The sequence below is a fragment of the Thermobia domestica genome, chromosome 10, assembly GCF_964235325.1.
Source record: "Thermobia domestica chromosome 10, izTheDome1.hap1.1, whole genome shotgun sequence".
Classification (NCBI taxonomy): Eukaryota; Metazoa; Arthropoda; class Insecta; order Zygentoma; family Lepismatidae; genus Thermobia; species Thermobia domestica.
In genome coordinates, this window is record NC_137463.1 from 87,782,466 (window position 1) to 87,805,419 (window position 22,954).

At 35.6% G+C, this 22,954-nt stretch overlaps 1 protein-coding gene across 1 annotated transcript in view; it reads right to left on the bottom strand.

The window, feature by feature from the left end:
* Pgk (phosphoglycerate kinase) overlaps positions 1-4,120 on the bottom strand; it is a 28,999-nt gene extending 24,879 nt beyond the window's left edge. Inside the window, exon 1 of the mRNA XM_081728194.1 lies at positions 3,750-4,120. Within this exon, the coding sequence (XP_081584320.1) occupies positions 3,750-3,958 (209 nt within the window). The 5' untranslated portion in view covers positions 3,959-4,120. The remainder of the gene's footprint in view (positions 1-3,749) is intronic.
* Between the last annotated feature and the right edge of the window lie 18,834 nt (positions 4,121-22,954).

Here is a 22,954-nt window from a genome sequence, read left to right on the forward strand (position 1 = left end):
TTGAAACTTCAAAGTAACCCTCAGTTACTCGCCGCAACCTGCTAGAAGAGAGAACGCAGTGTCGTCAATGCGTTGTTGCAAATCTTCACATGAAAAAAAGGGGGGAATGAATAACTTAATTGGAGGCTTTTAGTAAAATTATAAGCTCATATAACGAATCCTTTATTATCGACCTGACTCCATGCAAATTTTTATAAGGATTTGTTCATTGCTTACCGAGAAAAACACGAAAAAAGTTCCAATGTTATTAGATAGGGGAAAACTCGACTCAGCGAAGAGGTAGCAACAGCCTTAAAGCAGCAAAAACCCACAGACGGACTTCAATTCTGGTAGTTTCAACTGACGAAATTAAATCTACGAAGGTGATCACTGCTACTTCAGTAAATATACAAAAGTAGCGTTGTTTGCAACAGTACTTCTGCAAGTAAAATACAGCATCCAGTGTTTTCCTTCTTGAGCTACATGGTGACAACGTTACATTTCTCAATTCATTTATTATCTTATTTAAGGGTTACAGGTCAAAGGAGCGCGTTTACCAAAACCAGTAATACAATATAGCAATGCTGTCCTAATAGCCTACCGTTGTCGTTGTTATATCATGACACCTTAATTAAAGTTATGTCGTGTCCATAGGTTAAGTTTCTCCCACATTAGTCTTTCTTCGTAAAGTTACAGAATTATTTACAACTCCTTCAAATATAATGTCCAGAATATGACACCCTGACTAATACCACTAGATAAATTATTATTTACAATAATGTAGTATGTAACAAAACATGTCTACAGATCGTCATTTGCCACAATAGATTACGATCGTCATTTGCTCCCCTCTCCGGTCTAACGGCTAATGCGTGCGTCTTCGTTGTATGAAGTCCCGGGTTCGATTTCCGGTGGGAGAGCACAAAAAAAATAATTTCGCAACTGGCTTAACCTGCGCTCTGTACACAGCTCATCATTCACATATGAGCATGCATCTCCTTGTCATTCCTCACAATATATGTACACTCATGTCCAAAATTATTGTCGCACGTCTATAAATATGTTGTTGTAGGAATATAATTTGATAACGAATTCAGCCGGTATTTCTTATAATGTTAGAATGTGTATAATCGGCAAAGGTATGTGTGTGACAAATTTCATGTCAAAAGAGCAGTAAATAAGAACAATAAAACGAAAGTAAAACATTCTTCTCCATTTAGCAACATTTTGTTTTACTCATTCTAATTTTCGTATTTATAATTGTTTTCCTATGAAATTTACCACAAATATAAATTTCCAGATTATACACATAGTATTAGTATTAAAAGAACCCTGCACAATCATTATCAAATTATATTCTTACAAGAAGACAGTTACAGATATGCGACAATCATTTTGTACACGAGTGTACATGCCCCTTTACAGACACAAGTGAAAAATGTCTTGATAAAAATCAGCAAGAGGTACCATAAAGGGGAGGGTTTTTTCGTTTATTTTTTCAATATCTCGCACCATTTGCAAAATTTAAGCCTATTTCCGGTTGGAGCATCTAATTCATGTATTATTAGTGTTTTCTTTCTTCTTGCATGCAGTATGTAATAAGCAAATACATTACACATACAAAATTATATTGACAGTGATAAATTGTGTTCATTGAAAAAAAAAAAAAAAAAAAAAACAATAAAGATTCAGCTTAGACTGGAGAAATGGTTATCCTTCGTTTTCATCATCATTTGGGCAAGAAACAAACGCCTGAAAGATATGCTACTCCCATATACAATTATGTGGTGTTGGAATGCATAACTCATAGGACGTGATGCTTTATTCTTAAAATTTTAACACTTCCAGTGTACCCGTAAAAATGCAATAAAAAATAATGACTATGCTTTTAAATATTCAATTAGAACTGGCAAATCTACACAAAATTTGGAATCGACCAGTGAAAACGACATGTTTCTAGCACTTGTGATCTTCGAAATCTCATTATTGAAAGGATTGGGGACAAATACATAAACTTTTCTTTGGAGACATATAAACCTAGCATTTCAATACACAGATCATTCATTCTCATTAATCGTTCGTTTTGTTTATCCTAAGGCGCATAAACTTTGGACGTTACACTAAAAATTTTGATACGTATTTCCGCCAGAACTTTCGGCATGATTTGTTTCCGGTAGGTTCCAGTTCCAAAAATAAGCTACATACGGAACTTGCAATACTAATGTTTTACGGTGACAATTTGCTTATAAATATTATAATGGAAGAAAAACAAAGATTTATCTGAGTTTTTGAAAAAGGAAAGAGCAAATAGATCAAACATAATTAAAGGGGAGAAACATATTTACATGAAAATAAAGTATACTTTATTTCCAGACTTATAGTTTGGAATCAAGTGTGAACTTTAGATCCTCGCATTTAAGTTGAGAGGACGTTATGAAATCACTTTTGACCTATCCGTAATATACCTCACTTCAATTATCAGTCTTTCATGATAATTAAAGCATATATTTTACAAAATCGTGCTCATCTTATGATGTTGGGTAAACACAAAAAGTTTTAATTTTAAACTCGGAACAATGAACACAATAGATATCCGCGTTACCAATTAAGTTTCATGAAAGAGACAAACTAGTATACCTAGGTAATATAAGTATCATTTCGAAAACAAATTTACATTTGGAACAGTGTAAATGAAACATTTGGATATCCTTTCTAAGCGATAAACTAAACATGATCTCACCGATAATTTTGTAATCTTACATCCGATATTAAAAAAGAAATTATTTATATGATGCGTGTTATGATCTTCCGACAGCATAGAATAATGAACTATTAAAATATTTTACATGATATTAAATCTGATTTTACATGATATTAAATTTGATTTGATTTTGAGCATAGCGTCCTTTTCAGCAGCGACGCTGAGACATGGACCTACAGCTTAATGCAGAATCCGAACATGAACTCCCGACAGTAATCGAACCTAGGTCTCCCACGCCAAAGGCACGCACGCTAACCGTTTAGCCACGAGGGAGCTCATATTAAATTTGACATTGCTTTTTTTTTTCTTTACATTGTCAGCGATCATTTCGGATATGAATGCCGGGATCACTTAAAAGTGCAAGGTTGTAACATTTTTTTACACACCTGTTACAAATACAATATGTAATCAAGTAATATTTAAATTTGTTTAGGTAATAGTATACATGAGAACCCCCTGTCTTCCGTGCGCGAGGATACTTCATATTATATATTTATACGTTACCAAATTAAATCACTGCGTTGTCTTCATTATACGTGCTTAACATTCTATTTTTACTTTCTAGAATAAATTTTGTTGATTTCGATTCGAAAAATGTTAAATATTTTTAAATTTATATCATGATGCAGACCAAAATCCTTGTTGCATATAATGTAATGCGCTATAGCATATAAAGTACAAGGGCAAATAGGTACGGTCTTTTTTATTTTCGTATCAGTGGATAAGTAAATGAAAGTGGGTTTGTTACCCCTTTTCTAAGTTCGTAGATACTCAATGAATAATCCCTAAAAGTATGAGCGTCCAGCTTCTTCTGGAACTCAGACGGTCTTACGTATACTATATCCTTTGTTTATACTGGATAAGAATAAAAAATTGCTCCGCAGAATACCAATTTATTAATAGCTGAATCAGAAAATTACACTTTTTATTATTATCGTTCACTGACACTTGCCGCTATTTTCTGAAATTGTTCTATTTAGTCATTATTGGTAAAGATACACTCACATACCTCATGAGCACCCTCTTATTTGTTACATCAACTGCATCAATGCTCAGTTTATTTAAAGCCATCCTGAAAAATGAGTTAGAATGAGCCGCTCGAGATCCAAAATTCCTTGTTAAGCCACCAATGAAGGTCACCTTCAGACTCACTCCAGACGGAGCGACGGTGCTCCATCTATCGATATACGCTAGAATCGAAACAAATTTCAGCACCATCGAATTCTCGAAGCACCAGCAACGAACCAAACTCTGATATCAAGTGCTTCTTCTCAACATCCGACACCGTTTTCAGATAAAAATTGATGCTGAACTTTAACATTTGCTCCTGGATAATATTAGCTGTCACTGATAAATCTGGGCTGACAGCATGCTGCTAAACTGCATACAACCACTATACTTAAGAATGACATTTTAAAATATCACGAGATTAAATACTGATGCAAAAGGCAAAAACTAATTGTTATAAAATATTATCTCTAGTTTGCATCAATTTTTGTTAATATTATCTTGTTACATAATATATTTACAGAATGTCTATCGCCTCGAGTAGCCGTATGGTCAGCACGTGGCCCTGCGAGCACCATTACGTGTCGTTCAGGTTCAGGTTCAGGTTCAATTGCCCTTTTCCTAATCTAGTAAATCATGCATGAATTTAGAGCACTGAGTCCTGGGTGCAATTCCCGGTTGGAAACACATTGCAGTGGTTCGGATCTCCCCTTAAACTGTACATCTACGTCTCAAACACCTTGGCGTGGGAAAGGGACGACAAAATCCAACCAGTCAGTAGCGCAAATTGCGTTTTCAGACATTTCACATGTAAATATATGTTTGACTGTTTATGCTTAAAGAAAGGATGTTCAAAAAATCCGATCTATCGAAAAATGTGAATAGGCGAAGTTAAAATGATATTGCGCAAGGGGAGCCTGTCAAGGTGACCAGAACTTTTACTTTCAAAAACGGGACGCATACGAATCGGCGACGGGGGGGTGACTTCCACATTGCAGTTTGGGAATCAGCAGTGTTTTCAATTTACAAAATACACAAGTAAGAATGATAACACAGCGTTTCTAACTTAAGTACTACCCAACAATACTTTTAACTACTTCAACACTCAGAATTCCCACTTGAACCACAGAACACTCTATTTTGATTTGAATATTCAGAAGTTCTAGGCACGGCTGAACCTTCCCAATGCGTGTTGCTACGGAAGAGTGTAGAATTAGCATTGACCATTTATATTTTGAATAATAGGCCTAATTACGGGACACCTGGGTCATGTTTGCTTAAAAACGGGACATTTAGGCGTCCCGTTTGAGAATCAGAAAAAACGGGACAACGGTTGAAAATAAGGGACTCTCCCGGCTAAAACGGGACGTCTGGTCACCTTGAGCCTGTCCTCCTTAAATTTGCTGTGCCCCAGACCAAAATGCATCAATGTGTGTGTTATATTAATGCAAGGTAACATGTTTTACATAATTGTAAAAGATCTTGATTTTAAATTAATTTTAAGCCTTTTAAGAAAGTACGAGACGAAGAAATGTAGAAGGGAACGAGTGATATGTAAGTAGAATACTCATTTTTTATAAAGCGATTTGTTGCTACCTCCTCAATGGCAGCATAGATAAAATATAGCGAGTGGAACTGAATTACTATAATCATAGTAAGAGCAATGACGTGAAACCAATATGGATTTAGAAAAGGTCGAAACCATAAAGAATACAGAACAAGTGTCAATCCATGATTTCCGATAGAATTTAAGACATACTTTCTGTGTCTGGATTGACGTCAAGGGAACTAGCCTGGATTGACATCAAGACAGCGTTGATGATGATGATGATGATGATGATGATGATGATGATTATTATTATTATTATTATTATTATTATTATTATTATTATTATTATTATTATTATTATTATTATTATTATTATTATTATTTAGTACTAAAGGATATATTGTCGATGCTATTGGCGAACAGCAGTCTACAAATGTGCAAAATTTTAGATTTTTTTTTTTTTTTTTTTTTTTTTACTTTACCGAAAAATAACGGTAGTAGTGCAGGTTGATATAATCACCAGTGAATGGTTTCAGGAAGGTAGTACAATACTATTCTCATCTTCTTCTTTGTAAATAACTAGTACAAAGTTCCTGAATATCCTTTGTAGGTGCGGGTGCTATTTTATTTCTGAATTTTGTATTTTTACTTTCGAGCAGTGATATAAGAGGAAAAAAAACTATAGTGACCCTGAAAAAAAAAAACAATTTGAGATTTCAGCGGATTTACACATTTCGCGTCTCCACCATGCCATAAAAAAGGGTTTTTGAGTGTTTTCGCGTCTATTTCATAACTTAATATTCCATTAACAGCCATATAATTAGTACGTCCTAAGTAGTTTTCCAAAACAAAATCTACAAGCAGTAGTTTATTCTTAAGAATGAGATTTTTCGAGCTAGTTTTTCAAAAGCCTCTGAGGTGACTTTGCTCATATTCAATCTATTAAATATAAAAATGAAAAATATTTTGTTTGTGAACGCACCACAAGAAAACGGTTGAGCCGTTTGAAGTGAATTTTGGAACATAATTAATACCTACCTTTAGGGTCGAGTCTATTATATGTGCAACACGTGTATTTGCACTACGCAGTAAGTTTTGGGGGTGGCTACAGGGTGGCACCGAATCGACTGATACATTTCAAACTTGAATATTTCGAAGACATAATAACTTATATTGGTTGGCGGGGTGGGAACCGAAAGAGGAAAGAACGACACGTTATATGGTCAGTCGAATCGAGTGTTGGAGCACAGAACATCGTGTTAGCTCAGTTCCAGTTATTACGAAACTAAGTCTGTGGCAAAAGTGCAACTTTTTTTTTTTTTAGACGAAACTATAATGTTGGTCTATTCACGTTCTCAGGAGTTCACACTATTCTTACAGTTCCATGTTTCACATCCAACACACTACTAGTCTCTTCAAATTTCTTCACTCAAGCCAATATGGTGTTCCGAGACGGAACCTTACTACGTTTATCAATATTAAAATTTCATCTAAAATAATGTTGCACTTCTGGCACAGACTTAGTTTCATAATAACTAGAACTGAGGTAGCATAATGTTCTGGTCTCCAATTCTCCATTGCGACTGACCATATAACGTGACGTTCTTTCCTCTTTCGGTCCCCACTCCGCCAACCAATATATTCATATTCATATTTATTTGCCTGTTCATTGCTTATAATATGTGGATATTCCCCAATTAACATTTACAGTTGTCATATATGGATATTGTAAGGATCCCCACATCACGACAGGCGCACGTGTCAACTCAACACGGGCTATTGATTATAAACAACCTAGCAGACAACAAGCCGACACGAAAGACAGCGAGGAACGCCGAAAGAAGACGGACCTCACGGAAAGACCTAAAGAGGACAAATAAAAGGAGGACCACCGAGGGACCCGGTATCAGTCGTCCAACTGATCGAATCACCTACACCGCCCTGAGGTCGCACCAGCGGCGTAGCGTAAGGGAACGCCGGTATGCCCGGCATCCCCTGTTAATAAGAAAAAGTACGTATTTCATTATATATAAATTGTTTGCTTGTAATTATCACAATTATTTCCACCGCAATCTTCTGGCGCGCTCTCTCGACTTACTTTGACAAGATGAACCTACGCATGCGCGTCGCTCAGATGCACATTTTCTGTCTTTCCTCCTGTCGTATGCTATTTTCCTCGGGCTTCCAGGCCTATTGAAAGCATCGGGGTTTTCGTCTGCTTTCTGTTGAATGCGCATGCGCAATACTTCCCTTCTCACTCCTCCTCATCCCTTGCAACCAAACATTTGCTTTAGATATACGCTGGCATATTCAAGTATTTCCAACTGTATATATTTTGAACTAAGCTACAGTTTCTGAACAGAACGTACGAGCCCTAATATAAAGGAAATAGAGCAAAACGGAAATGGTTAGTTCAACGCATTTTTGAAGCATGCCGGTTATGTAAATAATAGTATTAAAATAGTTATGTCTTAATCGTAACTAAATGCATCGTAATTGTAATCTTCATCGTAAAGGAGCTCACAGACACAGGCATAAATTTAAAGCATTCTGTAGAATTACGGTCACCGATCTGGTAGGATAAGAGAGCCACCACTCCCCGTCACTCGCAAAGATGGTGCCAGGGCCCTTCAGTCACTGGCACAAATCTCGGGGACATAAGGGGAACATGTTCCCTACAATCTTGTCCCCCCCCCAATAATCCGATTTGAGATTGTGATGATGATTATTTCTACCCGACTGCCACAAAGGAAACTGATGTCCTTTGACTTGTTTCATTTTTTAAAAAGAATCGTATTCTTTAATATTTCATTGTCATTAATTATTAGTAGTCTATTTTCAACTATTTGTTTAATTCCTGTAACAATTCCTATAATGCTATTGTGGTAATCTTAATTTTGCTGAGATAAGAGTATTGTTGCGCCAAATATAGGCCTGATTGATTTTCTTCCATAATTTTGGGGAAGTCATTATTTGTATTGTTATAAAACAATTGTCCTAAAATTTTAATGTGGATCATTGTGGATGCGTAAGTAGAAACATGTCAATTATTATTATGCATATATTCAAATTTCAGAATGTGCTCACGGCACTGAGTTGTAATAATGATATGTACCACTATTTCATCTACATCATTTGGTATATAGTATACGAGTACAACAGGTTTACTTCAGAAATCTGATTCATCTACTGTAATATGAGTCTCTTCTCCCTTCCCCCCACAATAAGCCTTAAAATGTGCCCTCCTGCCGATGTTATAGACAACTCTGCTCCCCTAATCCTCCACAGCATTTTTTTCAACTTCATAAATATTTTGAACATCGTTAAAAAAAGGAAAGGATTATGGGAACAGTCTTACCCATCCCACGAACGTTGAAGACAGATTTGCGCCCTTGACTTCAGTATCTGGATACAGATACAGGCCCCCAGAGTTGGTTTAAGTGCTTTGTATTTACATCTTCAAATGATATATACACTCAGGTCCATATTCACGAACGGGCATCTGAGTTCCGGACCCAAGATGACTAATTTCTAGGGGCGATTTTTTTTTTTTTTTTTTGAAAGAACGAGATTGACGTGTGGTATGTGGAGAAAAAAGCCGCCCACCAGAAAGAAATTAAGGGAACGATACTGGTTCATACAAAAGTGGGACCTAGTTTTCTCGTCACAACGGTAGTGGCAAGAAGGAGCTGAGACAATTGGTTATTAAATTCGAACGTAATCCACGCATTCGCTTCTCTATGCCCCTCTAGACCTCCAATTAGGGGGGCTTCCTCCTAAATTTTGTATAACCCTATATTTCCATTCGGAATAGCTATGTATTGCTGCTTGCAGTAGTACTATATCGCACAAATGACTAACTTTGGCATCCCCCTTTCGGAATATCACGCTACGCTACTGGGTCGCACTGGACTAGGGGTACACCTATCCTTCCCGAGGTCGCACTGGACTAGGGGTCCTTTCTAAAACCAAGTCTCGCGAAGCTTCCTTGAGCTGAGGGGGCTATCCTTCAAGACTCACCGGAACCGGCAGGTGTCTTGGAGACTGCCTTGAGAGAAGGGGCACCGTGCAAAACACCTATTCTCCTCTTACTTGAACATTAACAAGAGAAAACACTATTTACTCTTTGTAATCAAAAACGTTTTGTATTTTACAAATTTTTATAATAAATTGATGAAGGATATAAATTTCGGTCCATTATTGACTTTACCAAAATCATTACAATATTCTCTATATGATATCACTTCTTGTTGGAACTAGACTTCATGATGATGTTAAATAAATTTCCTTCTATTTGCACATTGCGCATTTCGTTGCATTTGTTTAAAATTTTGTAGACAGTGTTAAAACAAACGTTGATGGTTGTTAAATACATGAATGAAACAAAAGCTCAATTCTCTTATAATAACGAACACCTGCTCTAATTGGTTATTTATTATAGTTTAGATATGAAAACTTGCCTTATCTTTGTGATAAGCAAGGTTTTTTTTATCATAGAGGTTGAAATAAGTATCTTCTTTTAAAAACGAAGAAAAAACTAGAAAGAAAAAAGGCTTCTTACATTGATTGCAACTTGATATAAAATCATATAATAAACATTACATTATTTCCTTTGCAGGGGTGTTTCCTTTGCCGTATCACTAACGTAATATATATTTTTTTCTTCGAAAAAAGAAAAATTGGATAACAGACATATTGAAATTGAATTCGAATTCGATGTCATCATTCTCGTAAGAACTGGATTTGAATCCCTCTTTCTTCTTCGTTCAATAGTGCAGTGATAACTATTTAATCGTGACAAACTGACAATTAATAAGTTAAAATATTTCAACTTCGTAATATGTTACACAAAACTGTCGGGTCCCACATATCAGTATTGAAAAAAGCCCAAAAACAACGCAATATTCTGTAACAAATATTGCGTAAATATTTAGAAAGTGGAGAAAAACAGCACATGATAGTGTAAATGAAGTCATAGCAATGACTTCTAACAGTAGATCCAACAATACTGAAATTACTATCAGTATGTGCACATAAAAAGTCCAACCAACAAAAATTAAATAATGGATTTGAATTTCATATTGATCTGGTGCCGTAGAATTAGTCATTAACCCTTTTAGGATTTTTGGTAACTTTTGTTAGCATGGCATAGTATCGTCTTTGACCGCTTATTTAGGTTCTGTAACAGGTCTTTAAGCCGGTTTTTCTATTAGTCAAGTAGGATGGACCAAAAAACACCTCAGATCCGTTTTGGAACCGGATGGTCAACTTGGCGGCGCAAGTGGGGGCGGAGGGGCGTGACTTTTTTCTAAAGACAAATTTCAAAAACAAATTCATGCCTATAGTTTTCACGATATCAAATTGGAACTTTGCATACGGATTGTGCATGAGCGTCCGCAGGGGGGGGGGGTCGAACGGGTCGACCGACTCCCCTAGAATCTAGTGAGTACAGGCTAATATTTCTAAAATAAGAAGTAATTGTTTCAAATAAAAAAGTGTATGTATTTTTTAAAGAAAGAAGGATGTTTATAAAACTGGAGCTTCATATTGTTTAAATACATAAAACATCTACGCATTTCCACTTGTGTGCTAGTTTATATATATATACGTCGACCTGATGCAGAGATGTAAAATGCTTATTATTACAATATCTTGAAATTGTTTTCTTGGCAGTCAAGAACAGATTACTTTGACCTGCTAGACCTCTTGGTGGGTCTTCCAAATCAAATGTCAGGAAAATAAGGTAGACTACTCCGTCTTCCCAAGTGACCAAAACTTCTTCGAAGAAAGAGGAGGAGACACACTCATCGTTAAAAATATGCATTGCTCTCTCTCTCTCTCTCTCTCTCTCTCTCTCTCTCAATTTCTGCGTTTCTTATATAAAATCCCTACAAACACGTGACTTGGGTTGGTCAAATGCACAATTGAAAATAAATATTTGATTTCAGCGGGCGGTTTCCTCTATATATCGAACAAAGTCGTTGTTGTGTCTTCCCAGGAAAGCAAGGACAAACGGAACATCTTTGAAAATAAAGGGGGGACATGAGTTCGCTGCCTTAGGGATGGCTCGCTCCAGTGATTTATTTGTGGATTTTGTAGAAGGGGGGAATATTTATGCAAGATTGTGTTCCGTATAGCAGAACAACTTTAAAGTGGGGTTAGGACAACGTTATTTTTAAACCTGAAATTATGGTATTAGTTTGATAGGCGACCCCCAAGTTCACATTTTTTTTTAACTTTTTTAATGCGGTTTTCGACGTTGCTCTACCTTCAGACGAAAGCCTGTTACTTTGTGTACCGGAATTATTTGCCTTTTCATCCTTAGGAGCTTTTCTTTTATTAAAATATAGTCTAATATCCATTTCCTTATGTTCTTTCTAACGTGCTTGTCAAGGAAGAAGCTACCAATTCAAACTGCAGTGGCTGCTCACTGATAGCTGAAAATATTTATTATTATTATTATTATTATTATTATTATTATTATTATTATTATTATTATTATTATTATTATTATTATTGTGCTATTCAGATGAAGAATGATAAGCAGTGGTATCAGCTGCAAGATTTTCCTTCTAGAAACAATTCTATAAACAAGACCAGCATAGTTCGCGACAATAAACATACTAAAATAATAAAAAAAAATGTTACTAAAACATGAAGTTGAATCATTGTACTTTAAAACAGATTGTATAGCGCAAGAAAGGTGGAAAATATCTTCCCAGGCTGGGAAGACTAAATTAAACCTAGAGACAGGGAAACCAAAACTTAGAAGGGGGGAAATTCCCAGGCTTCCCTGGCTACAAATAAATCCCTGGCTCGCTCCTTGTTTTCTCTGTTGAAACAAGGAAAAGGACGGTATTCATTGCCTCCCTCTTTCCTCGCCCTTACTCGTATGCAACTCTGGTTTATCTGAATGTGAACTTGTTGAACAAAGCTTTGAAGGCTGTTCTACCATGGCAGTAATGGAGTGCAAAGTATTATTAGCAAAAAGTATCCAAAAGCATTTTTTTTTTTTACAACTGCGCCACACATAAGCTAAATCTTGTTAACAAATTGTATTCCGTTTCCGACATATGCAACACCGTCGACTCTGTTAAAGAAATCATTACTTTCTTTCGTGAAAGCCCATTGAGAAGGAAACTTGTGCCTAGCATCCCACTCCTAACAGCATAATCACATAGCAGGCATATGCCTATCATATTCCATCAGGTACATAGAAATGTGTCCAGTTATATACCTCTGAGAGAAAAATCACATGGATGGCAAGTGATAGTCACAGTCTATGTCCGCCCCTAGACACATGCCTAACACGTACCTGGGGAACGTGCCTAGTATGTTCTAGGTATGTTCCCCGTGCCGTAAGCTTCAATGAACCACAAAATTACTCCCCCGAAATATGTTAAATCGCCTATATGCGTAATGTGTTTACATTAAGGTGAGTCTAAAAACACTTAAAAGAAATAAAATACTCCAGGGTGGGCGCGAACCACCAACCTTTGAATTACTAGTCACGTGCTCTACCGACTTGACCACGGAGGTGAAGACAATGTTGCTTGTAGAGGGATAAATTGTTGAGGTTTTTTGAGTTTGGCTAATCAGAGTGCTCCTTGAACCGTTTATATTCGACGATAATCGTTTGGAATCAGATAAAATCTACTCGCCATCTAATTTTATAGCAAAATGACGAGTGTCTATTTACCTTATTTCATGGTTCTTCCATATTCACTTTCAAATGATCGGCGACAGTTGCCATCTAATAAAGCAGGAGCGTCATTTCAGATTTTGCTTGGGGGGCGTAAAACCCCTCGCTATAAGTAAAATTTCGCGTTTTTCACTCATTTACTACTATTCTGTTGATAAAATCTATATAAATCTCAAACTCAGGGGGGTCAAATGTCCCTCCTGCCCCCCCTAAATGACATCCCTGTAATAAAGTTGATGCGTTTGTTGCTTCTAGTACACAGTCGCTTAGAAAAAGAAGCCACAAATGCATTAAATCTGGTAGATGAATTTAGAACACCTAAATGTAGCATGCCTAGCACATCTTGTGCTGTTAGAGTATCTGAAACAGCATGTACTTAAAGGACGCACCTAGAACATGACAGATACATATCCCAAGTGACGACATAAAAACAAATGACTGTCAGAGTGCGAAACTGAGCCAGGTATATAAATGCTATATTTGTGGTACATAGTTGCAAATATCAATTAGGTGTAACAAGTACCTAAAAGTGTAGGTAGCTGAAGTACATACTTAGCACATGAATGTCATATGTGCCAAGTGTCGGCTAGCTAAAAAGTAGCTGAGACACCTAAATGGCACATACCTAGCACATCCTGTGCTGTTAGGGACTCCTGTCAGATACTAGATGGACTTCTAAATACAATAGCATAAGAATATTTTCTGAACACTTCGTTCAAATAATGCGTGCATTAGAAGACTTATCTATAAATTCTTCTGTTTCACATATAAGAAGCAATGCTTATCGCCTTATCTGTATAGGATCTACAGGTAGTTTCATAGTTTCTTTGGTACTTATCAGTAATTATTCTTCCTATCTTGAGTCAGTGGCGCAAATTTTACAAGGAATCCAATTGAACTTAATGGCAGCAAAGTCTCATATCAATGAGTTGATTGGTATATTTCGAAATCACAGAGTAAACGCAGAAGAAACTTTTCAAGCGATTTTCCAAAAGTGCAATAGTGTAGCGAAAGAACTTGATATTCACTTAACAGTTCCAAGAACTTCGTCTCGACAAGTTCATCGTGCTAATCACCTTTCTACTTGCACAGAAGAATATTATCGCAGAGCAATTTTTGTCCCATACATCGATTTTCTTTTACAGTCACTAAATAACAGATTTTCTGAGGATAATAGTCCAGGTTTCTCTCTGTTTGCATTACATCCATCCGAGATGAGAAATCTTTCTAAGTCTCAGTTCTTGCAGAAGATGGAAGAAGTAAGCCGAACGTACAAGATATAAATTTCATTTCTTAAGAAGAATACTGGTTTGATTTGTGGAGACATAGAAGTCTGGATTTTGCCAATTTAGAAAAACATTCTTTTCAATTTGATGGACCAATCTACATTTTACCCAGCAATAAAAGAGGCAATTCAAATTTCTATTATACTTCCTGTTGCAACTTGTACCGTTAAAAGAAGTTTTAGTACATTAAGGCGTGTTAAAACTTAATTAAGATCTACCATGTCTGAAGAACGATTAACAGGATTATGCATGATGAGTCTCCATCGAGAAACTGTACAAAAGAACAAAACAGAATTTATATATGCTGTGTTGGATGCCTTCGGAAAAGAGCCAAGACGTGTACAATTTTTGTTCAAAAAGTAACACATATAAAGTATTGATTGGTTATTATTCGTGTGCTATGTGAATCTTGTTTTAATATTTACTAGCAGCGTTCACCCCGCTTCGCTGCGGTCACCCCGGAACGCAATAAACTTTGTTACTTAGATAATTTTTACATTTTCGCTTTCAAATTGCATTAAATGTTAACATTATAGCGCCTGTCATTTATGTTAACCCGCCGAGTGATAGCAGCGTTCACCCCGCTTCGCTGCGGTCACCCCGGAACGCAATAAACTTTGTTACTTAGATAATTTTTACTTTTTCGCTTTCAAATTGCAGTAAATGTTAACATTATAGCGCCTGTCATTTATGTTAACCCGCCGAGTGACACGGTCATGCGGGTTGCATATAAATACGTTTATTTTTACCTATGATGAACTAATAACAAAGGATTTGTACGTATGGACACTTGAATGGTCAATTATCTCAAGACACTGGTAATTAAAAATTAAAGTGATATGATAAAAACCATCTAGGGTCCAAATCCTAATAACCCCCCAAAAATGAAAGAAATTGGTTCAGCCGTATTAGCGTGATGAGCTAACAAAGGATTTGTGCGTTCTCTTTTATAATATAGACTAGCAGCGTTCACCCCGCTTCGCTGCGGTCACCCCGGAACGCAATAAACTTTGTTACTTAGATAATTTTTACTTTTTCGCTTTCAAATTGCATTAAATGTTAACATTATAGCGCCTGTCATTTATGTTAACCCGCCGAGTGATAGCAGCGTTCACCCCGCTTCGCTGCGGTCACCCCGGAACGCAATAAACTTTGTTACTTAGATAATTTTTACTTTTTCGCTTTCAAATTGCAGTAAATGTTAACATTATAGCGCCTGTCATTTATGTTAACCCGCCGAGTGACACGGTCATGCGGGTTGCATATAAATACGTTTATTTTTACCTATGATGAACTAATAACAAAGGATTTGTACGTATGCACACTTGAATGGTCAATTATCTCAAGACACTGGTAATTAAAAATTAAAGTGATATGATAAAAACCATCTAGGGTCCAAATCCTAATAACCCCCCAAAAATAAAAGAAATTGGTTCAGCCGTATTAGCGTGATGAGCTAACAAAGGATTTGTGCGTTCTCTTTTATAATATAGATTAGAGTAATTTAGATAAAGCAAATTTAGTGTCTTTAATTAACCACGTGACTTTGAAAAGAACCATTATCAAACAAACTTCCCAGATATGCACAATTTCTGCATTAGTAGTATTTCATTAACTGTGATTCGTATAATTAATAATAAAGGATAGAAATTCGTACTTCAAATCAAACTTAGTAAACAATTTAGTTGTGTGAGTGAAATCTGAAATGGTTTTAGTTACCAGAAGTATGAGGACGTTGGCAGACTGATAGTGATCTTTATTGTGATAATCCTGAATGTGGTCTCTCCTGCTATTGGTAAGTAATATATACTTTTTTCTTTTAAATTTTCTGTGTTGCTCTTAATATGAATAAAACGTATTTCCATTTGACTCGAAGTGCATATGTCATATTGACTTGTTAAATAACAAGAGAAAGAAAGAAATATTTAAAAAGAGGACTCTGGGAAAGGTTGTGCTACAACAATTTTGAAATAGTCTGTACAGTCTTGGTGTACAATGTATATAGATTAATTTTATGTAATCCATTTTGTCATCTAACTTTATTTCGTATTTGTTTCCTTTCGTAGTTTTACAATAATAATAGTATCATGAAAATAAATAATATTTTCATGTTTTGTAGTAATAGAAAAGGGAAAATGCTCCTAAAAGGAAGCAGGGAGGTCATTTTCGATCATTTCAGATTTGGCTTGGGGGAGGGGAAGGCCCCTCCCGACATAAGATTTTCACGGGTTTTACTAGTATATTAGTAGACAGCTGAGTAAAGTATATTTTTTCTCAAACTCAGGGAGGGGAAATTGCCCTCTGTCCCCTAAACGCCGCCGCCGAAAGGAGGTCGTGACTTCTTTTTCGAAAATACGGGAGCACATTAAATGGTTCCTCCAGACCACAATTACTTCTATTTTTATCTTTCTCATAATAATAATAATAATAATAATAATAATAATAATAATAATAATAATAATAATAATAATAATAATAATAATAATAATAATAATAATAATAATGTTAAGGTACTTGAGTTCAAAAGTAAGTAATGCTACGATATATTATATTTTTAAAGTAATCCAACTGAATTTTATTTACATCATCTCTTGTGTTTGTTAAATTTTATTATCTTGCAAAAGGTTTAAAATGAAATTATGTCACAGAGTTTATTCACATTAATTATGATTCCAAGTTATAGTTACGAAACAAACTACTGCAAGCTAGTATATTACATCAAAAGATCTTACATAATAAGACTGTTAAATAACTGTTGCTAAATCAGCATTTTATTCTCAAAAGTGTATCACAGCAAATGTGCTCCATATTCTTATTCCATATACGATACAAACATGAAATTATAAATGAAGCATCAGACAGGTTCACTATATTACATAAAGAAAAAAGCACATAAAAGGTAAATAGAATAAAAATGAGTCTTGGATTGTTTTCAGTAAAAAATATTTACTATTAGGGCATTAGAAATAATATTTATTCGTATGGCTTTGCGATTTGTCAATATTGTCCCCTTAATTAAGTTGTCATGTATGGAACGGGTCCAGGGGTGTAACTAATGGTCCTCCAGACCTTGCCGTGCGGGAGGGCTCACAGGCTCCTGGGATCCATAAAGAGTAAGAGCAAGATGGAAAGAGGGGACCCAAGAATTAGAAAAGCAACTTTATCTAGGGGGCCTAAATACGCGTATTAATGCTTGCCCTCCAGAAGAAAATGTAAGTTACAGCGCTGCATAAATAAGATAGGCGAAAGATTGTTAAAGCATATCGTTACCTCGATAAAGTGAAAGAGGAAAAGCTCTGGCGGCAAGCTGGAAAGATCGCAGAGACTAATCTGGAGGAAACTCTTAGGTTTAAATTTTGTTTAATCATCTCTTTGGCTAGAGCAGGTTTTATTAAAGCATCATTAACTTTATTTTGAAGGAGGTTCTGGATTATAGAATCAAAATGTTGTTCCACGATCTGGAAGTTGAGAACAGCTATTCAAAAGAGTTCATTTGTAGCTGTTGTGCATACTAATTGCAGGATATTATGTTGAGTTTCTGTTATGAATTTTTTGACGGCTACTGAAAAATTTGTTACTAAATGTGCAAGTTCGAAATCACTTTTTTTTGATTTCCTGTATTTGAGAATTTAGGTAGGCATTTTCTGCCTGCGTCTGACTGATAGTTGATTTTTATTTATGGGCCTCAAGTAAATTCTATCCACTGAGGCCGAAATTTGCAAGTCCGAGTAAGAGGTTAAAAATCATCCGCCTCGATCTTTTGGGGCATCCTGTCTTGAAATCGCACGGTATTATGTCGTTAATTTTGTTATTAAACGTATGTTCATTGTCGTGCAAAAGTGATATCAATTGTTCGTAGCCAGCACAGGAATCGTTCTGAAGGAGTACTGCAGAAAAATCTAGATGGAATCTATAAGGCAAAAATTCTTTGTTTTCATAGTTAATTACAGGTTTGAATTTGGCTATTGATAATCCATATTGTTCAAATATGATTTCACTGTCATTTACGCAGGCTATGAGCAAAACTACAAAGAGAAAAATTAAAGCGATCTGCATTCTTCTATTAAGTGTGCGTACTTCCTGTAAGAAAGAAAAGATAATGCTGAATTGTAAAATAGCACTCTATAGCAATCAAGTAATACTTGTCATTTAGTCTGTCGCAATGCGTATGGATAGCAGTGTTCTTCAATCTATTAACGAATTTTTAACTGAAAAAGATATATCGGGAAGGGATAGGCGAAAGATTGTTAAAGCATATCGTTACCTCGATAAAGTGAAAGAGGAAAAGCTCTGGCGGCAAGCTGGAAAGATCGCAGAGACTAATCTGGAGGTCCGAGAAAGGAATGGTGAAGTGGTTGTAAAATTTGAAAAGTGGATCGATGAAAGGGGAAAAGGAGATTTAATTTAATGTAAATTAAGCAAGTACTCTGCATGTTTAGTAACTCCTATATATTCTATTAATCTTTGTTTCTAAAGTATCTGCATCTAATACTTATTTGAAGACAATCCGATTTTGAATGTCGATAATAATAATAATAATAATAATACTTGACCCTGGTAAGATCAATCGTCTTTTAAACACATCAGTGTAGAATGTTGAATCAATCTTTTGTAAATAACAAAGAATAGGAAGTGTTCGAAGTGTTGCAGCTAGAGGTGTTTTATCCATATAAATGCTTGTCTTCGTATTCATTTTTTAGGTAAATGTTATGAAAATGAAGCAGGTTGTTAAGCTAATGTTTAAAGTCCATTTATACGTTGTAAATTGCATTCTGTTTCCTACGAGTTTTTTCGTGTAAATGTCTTCGCTCGTACTGTGAAAAGAAGCGAATCATCATGCTGTTTCAACTAAGCTGTCATACTAGGGTTTTATCCCTGTCCTCAGAAATCTCTTGTATTTGATGACGATAAGAACCCCGAAATTTAACTCTATAGAGATTTGGATTTATTCTTTCAAATATAGAAACTGGATCGATGTATTTGGAGGAAAATGAGTCTGGTACTCCATTCTGACGATTTGGATAAAAGACAAAGCACTTTTCTGTCCTTTTCAAAACTAGTTTGGTTATATTTTTCATCGAAATATTTTTTTTTTTTTTTTGCTCATAGCTTCCAGCTAAATTATCTTTCACAATTCTTCTAACGCTATTCAAATATTCTCAGTCAATACATAATGTTGAAGTCGAGGTAATTGTAATATCAGAAACCGTTTCTCGTTTGTACCTGTATAATTAGAAAAACTCGAATACTTAGTTCCAGACTGTATGAAAATATTAATCGCAAAAGTTATGTAAGGAATCAACTTCGGCCACTAGTTTTGATTTTCCTGAACAAAAAATAATTAACAGAATTTTGTATAATTCTGTGGAATGTTTCCACTACATCCAAAGTTTTATGATTGTATGCAGGGCAGAACTTAAATTCAAAGTTGTAGAGCTTTGATAAATTCTCTAGTCCCTTGGCGCTATGTACAGGGTGACTGTCTAAATATAGATATGAAAAAGCTACATATCGAAGGATGATTTCCTGTATGAGAAATTGTTTGATTTTTTTTGCTGTAATTCTATCGGCAACCTTTGTAACGCAGAAACCTGTTGATATTTCGACGGCAACATGTTTAAACACATCCTGCCCGACAGGTAACTTTCCTAATGAATCAAATTTCCATGCAGTAACAATATGTGGAGTAGGATGATACAGTAATTGACCTGATGTCTTAGTTGGTAGCTTTTTAAGTTTCTACCAGAGACTTCACCCCCTCATTTTGTGAGCTATATATGTTTTCATATTCGGGAATAATATTTCCATAATGTCAATTGATATGTTTTGGTAAATCCAAAGTAGGGGCCATCGGATTATTGTGGATTTCTTCAAACAATTTGCTTAGTGAAGATTTTGGTATACAAAGCAAATAGTCCCAATTGAGGATGTTTGTGCGTCTTATATAATAGTCCATCTCTAAGACAGAAGTATTTTGCGGAACGAAGTGTTGACATTTTATCAGGTTCCTTATTTTCTAAAATAGCCATGATATCCAAAAATGAAGTGTCCTTTCTTTACTCTGTAGCCAGATTTGGTAGTGCCATAGGTTGGTCAATTTGAAGGGTCTGTTCTAATGAGTGAGATGCAAAAACTTTAGCGTCCTCAGTGCCACTTTCATGCTCTTCGTAGCGTTGTATGTCCTGTTTTTGTTCTAAATGGACAGAATATCTGCAGGATTCTGCAAAGTTTTAAGATAGTGTGTTTCAAAATTGTAATCAGCCAAAATATCTTTTATCGAGTGAATTTTACCACTCTGTCGGACTGAGTGTTCAATGAAGTCAGGTACTTAGCATCAATAAATAGCTTGAATTTTCTATTAAGTAAAAATATCGAGATTTTCTAAGAGCGTAAATTAAGGCATATATTTTTCTGCCAGGTTGAATCCTCTCGCTCAGTTTTAGTAACACTTCGGCTACAATAAGAGACGATAGTTCCTGTTTAGTTTTAGGATCATAGCAAGCCACAATCCCTCTAGCCGATATAGACTATGCATCTGAGTATAAACTTATTTCCACATGTATTTCAAAATGAAATAGAGATGGAGCCTGGATAAAGTCTGTTTTCAGACGAGATTAATTCGTCATGATCTGACGTACACTTGAATTTTGAATTCTCCTCTAAAAGAACTTGAAACGGTCCCATCTTCTAAGTAAAATTTTTACAGTGAGCTCTCAAATAAGAACAGAGCCCGAGAAAACCTTTTAAAATCCGCTTAGAGGTTGCTTTTTTAAATTCCGTATCTTATTGGAAATATTAGGTGAAATTTTAATTTCTTTACAGCGACTTTAAAACCTAGCACATATAATTCCAGGTGAGCCTTGTTTAGACTGGCTCTCAAATCATGTTTACGTAGCCTCTGGAAAAGTAGTTCCAAGTCTACTAATTACTGCTTCCAATTTTTACTTCCTATAATGGGATCGTGAGCAAACACAGTGATACGAGGTGGTAAGCATTCAAGAAGCATGCGTACTACGATTGTTAATCCTTGTGAAGTAGCATTGAAATTGATACGATTTTCTGGAGTGATTGACTTCAAAAGTCATGTACTTGTGGCCCTGAAGGTGAAAAAATAGTTGAAAAGAATTTTGCTTTACATCGATGGTCGATATGCAAGACTTGCCCCTAAGCATATGTAAAATATTTTCTGTTGATTGAAACGGGATACTAAGGTATTTTGTGAACTTATTACAGGCTTGTAAATTCAGAACCAAGCGAAATTCTGACTTATTTGGCTTTCCAACTATCAAAAGTAGCGATGAAAACGAACTATCGTTGGTTTTATTAATGGTGTTGGCCTCCGATAGTTGACTAATTTGGAGAGCTATTTGTGGTCTCTCTGTCAGAGGAACAGAGGATGACTTCTGATGAAAAGATACACCTTTATTTATACGTATTTTATGAATGTACCCTTGAAAATATCCTATGTCTGTGGGTGAATATGAGAAGACCCCTCTGTACTTACAAAGTAAAATATGTAAAGCGTTTTTCTTTTCTTCTGTCAGATCCGAGTTTACGTTTAAAAGTTTGATATCGAAAAGTGGCGCTATTTTCTCCAATCTTTCCTGTATTTCCTGCTCTGTTCTATGAAATGTTTCATAATTTTGGATGCCTAATTGTTGATCGCCATGTATATTAAACTCTTGTAGATCTTCCTCGACGTAAGCAATTGATGCATTCTTTGCTAATGTTATTGGCCTATTAGATGGATGAGATATTAGTAATGTAAGATTGTTTTTTGGTAATTTAGTTGGTAAAGCTTGCAATGCGTATCTATCCAATAATTCTCAAGTAGAGAAATAATAAAATATTCTTTATCCGTATTCTGATTCTTGATGTTAACAGGCAGAAAGAAATGCGTCCTAGCTGGTATAGTAATTTTACGTGTGATAAATACATCAGCTGACGTATGTTGTCTTATAGAATTGATTGCATTTGCCAACAGTTCCTCCTGTGCGCCCACTTTGGTTGGAAATGTTGGTGGGTATTGGCTTCTTATATACAGACAATATATTGTGTTATAAATCAATTTTAGCTTTTAGATAATTTAAAATATCTTCGCTCAATAAAGGCAAAAATTCTCCATGTTGCAAAATCCGAAAGTAATGTGAGAAAGTCACTGAACCAATTTAATTAAAGCAAAGTACCTCAATTTTACAATAGAATCTCAATTCCTCTTACCCGAAGGAATTAAGTGAGTATTCGGAGGAATCATTGATTTAAGCTATAGATTGAGAGAGCTGCCAGTGTCTATTATCACTGGATATTTTTCTCTATTGATTCTTACATTTACTACTAACTTATTCTCCTCATTATGTAATTTTGTACATTATCTCCTATAAGTCAATGGAGCTACAGTGCAAAGTAATGCCGGTGTTTGTTAGATTCAATGGATGCAACTTTTTGTTGCTCGTTATCTTCCTGTTTAACGGCCCTCAGAACATGTTCTGGAGAAGATTTCTTGTGGGGCCCCTCTACACGTGAAAGAATGGCCCTGCTTATAACATGTTCCACAGACTGTAATAGTTTCCGGTTTAAGTGTATTGCTCTTTTTGTTGTTATTTTTAGGATTAACTTTCTTTCCGCTCCTTCACAGATTGTGTGTGATTATGATAATTACGGCCGCCACG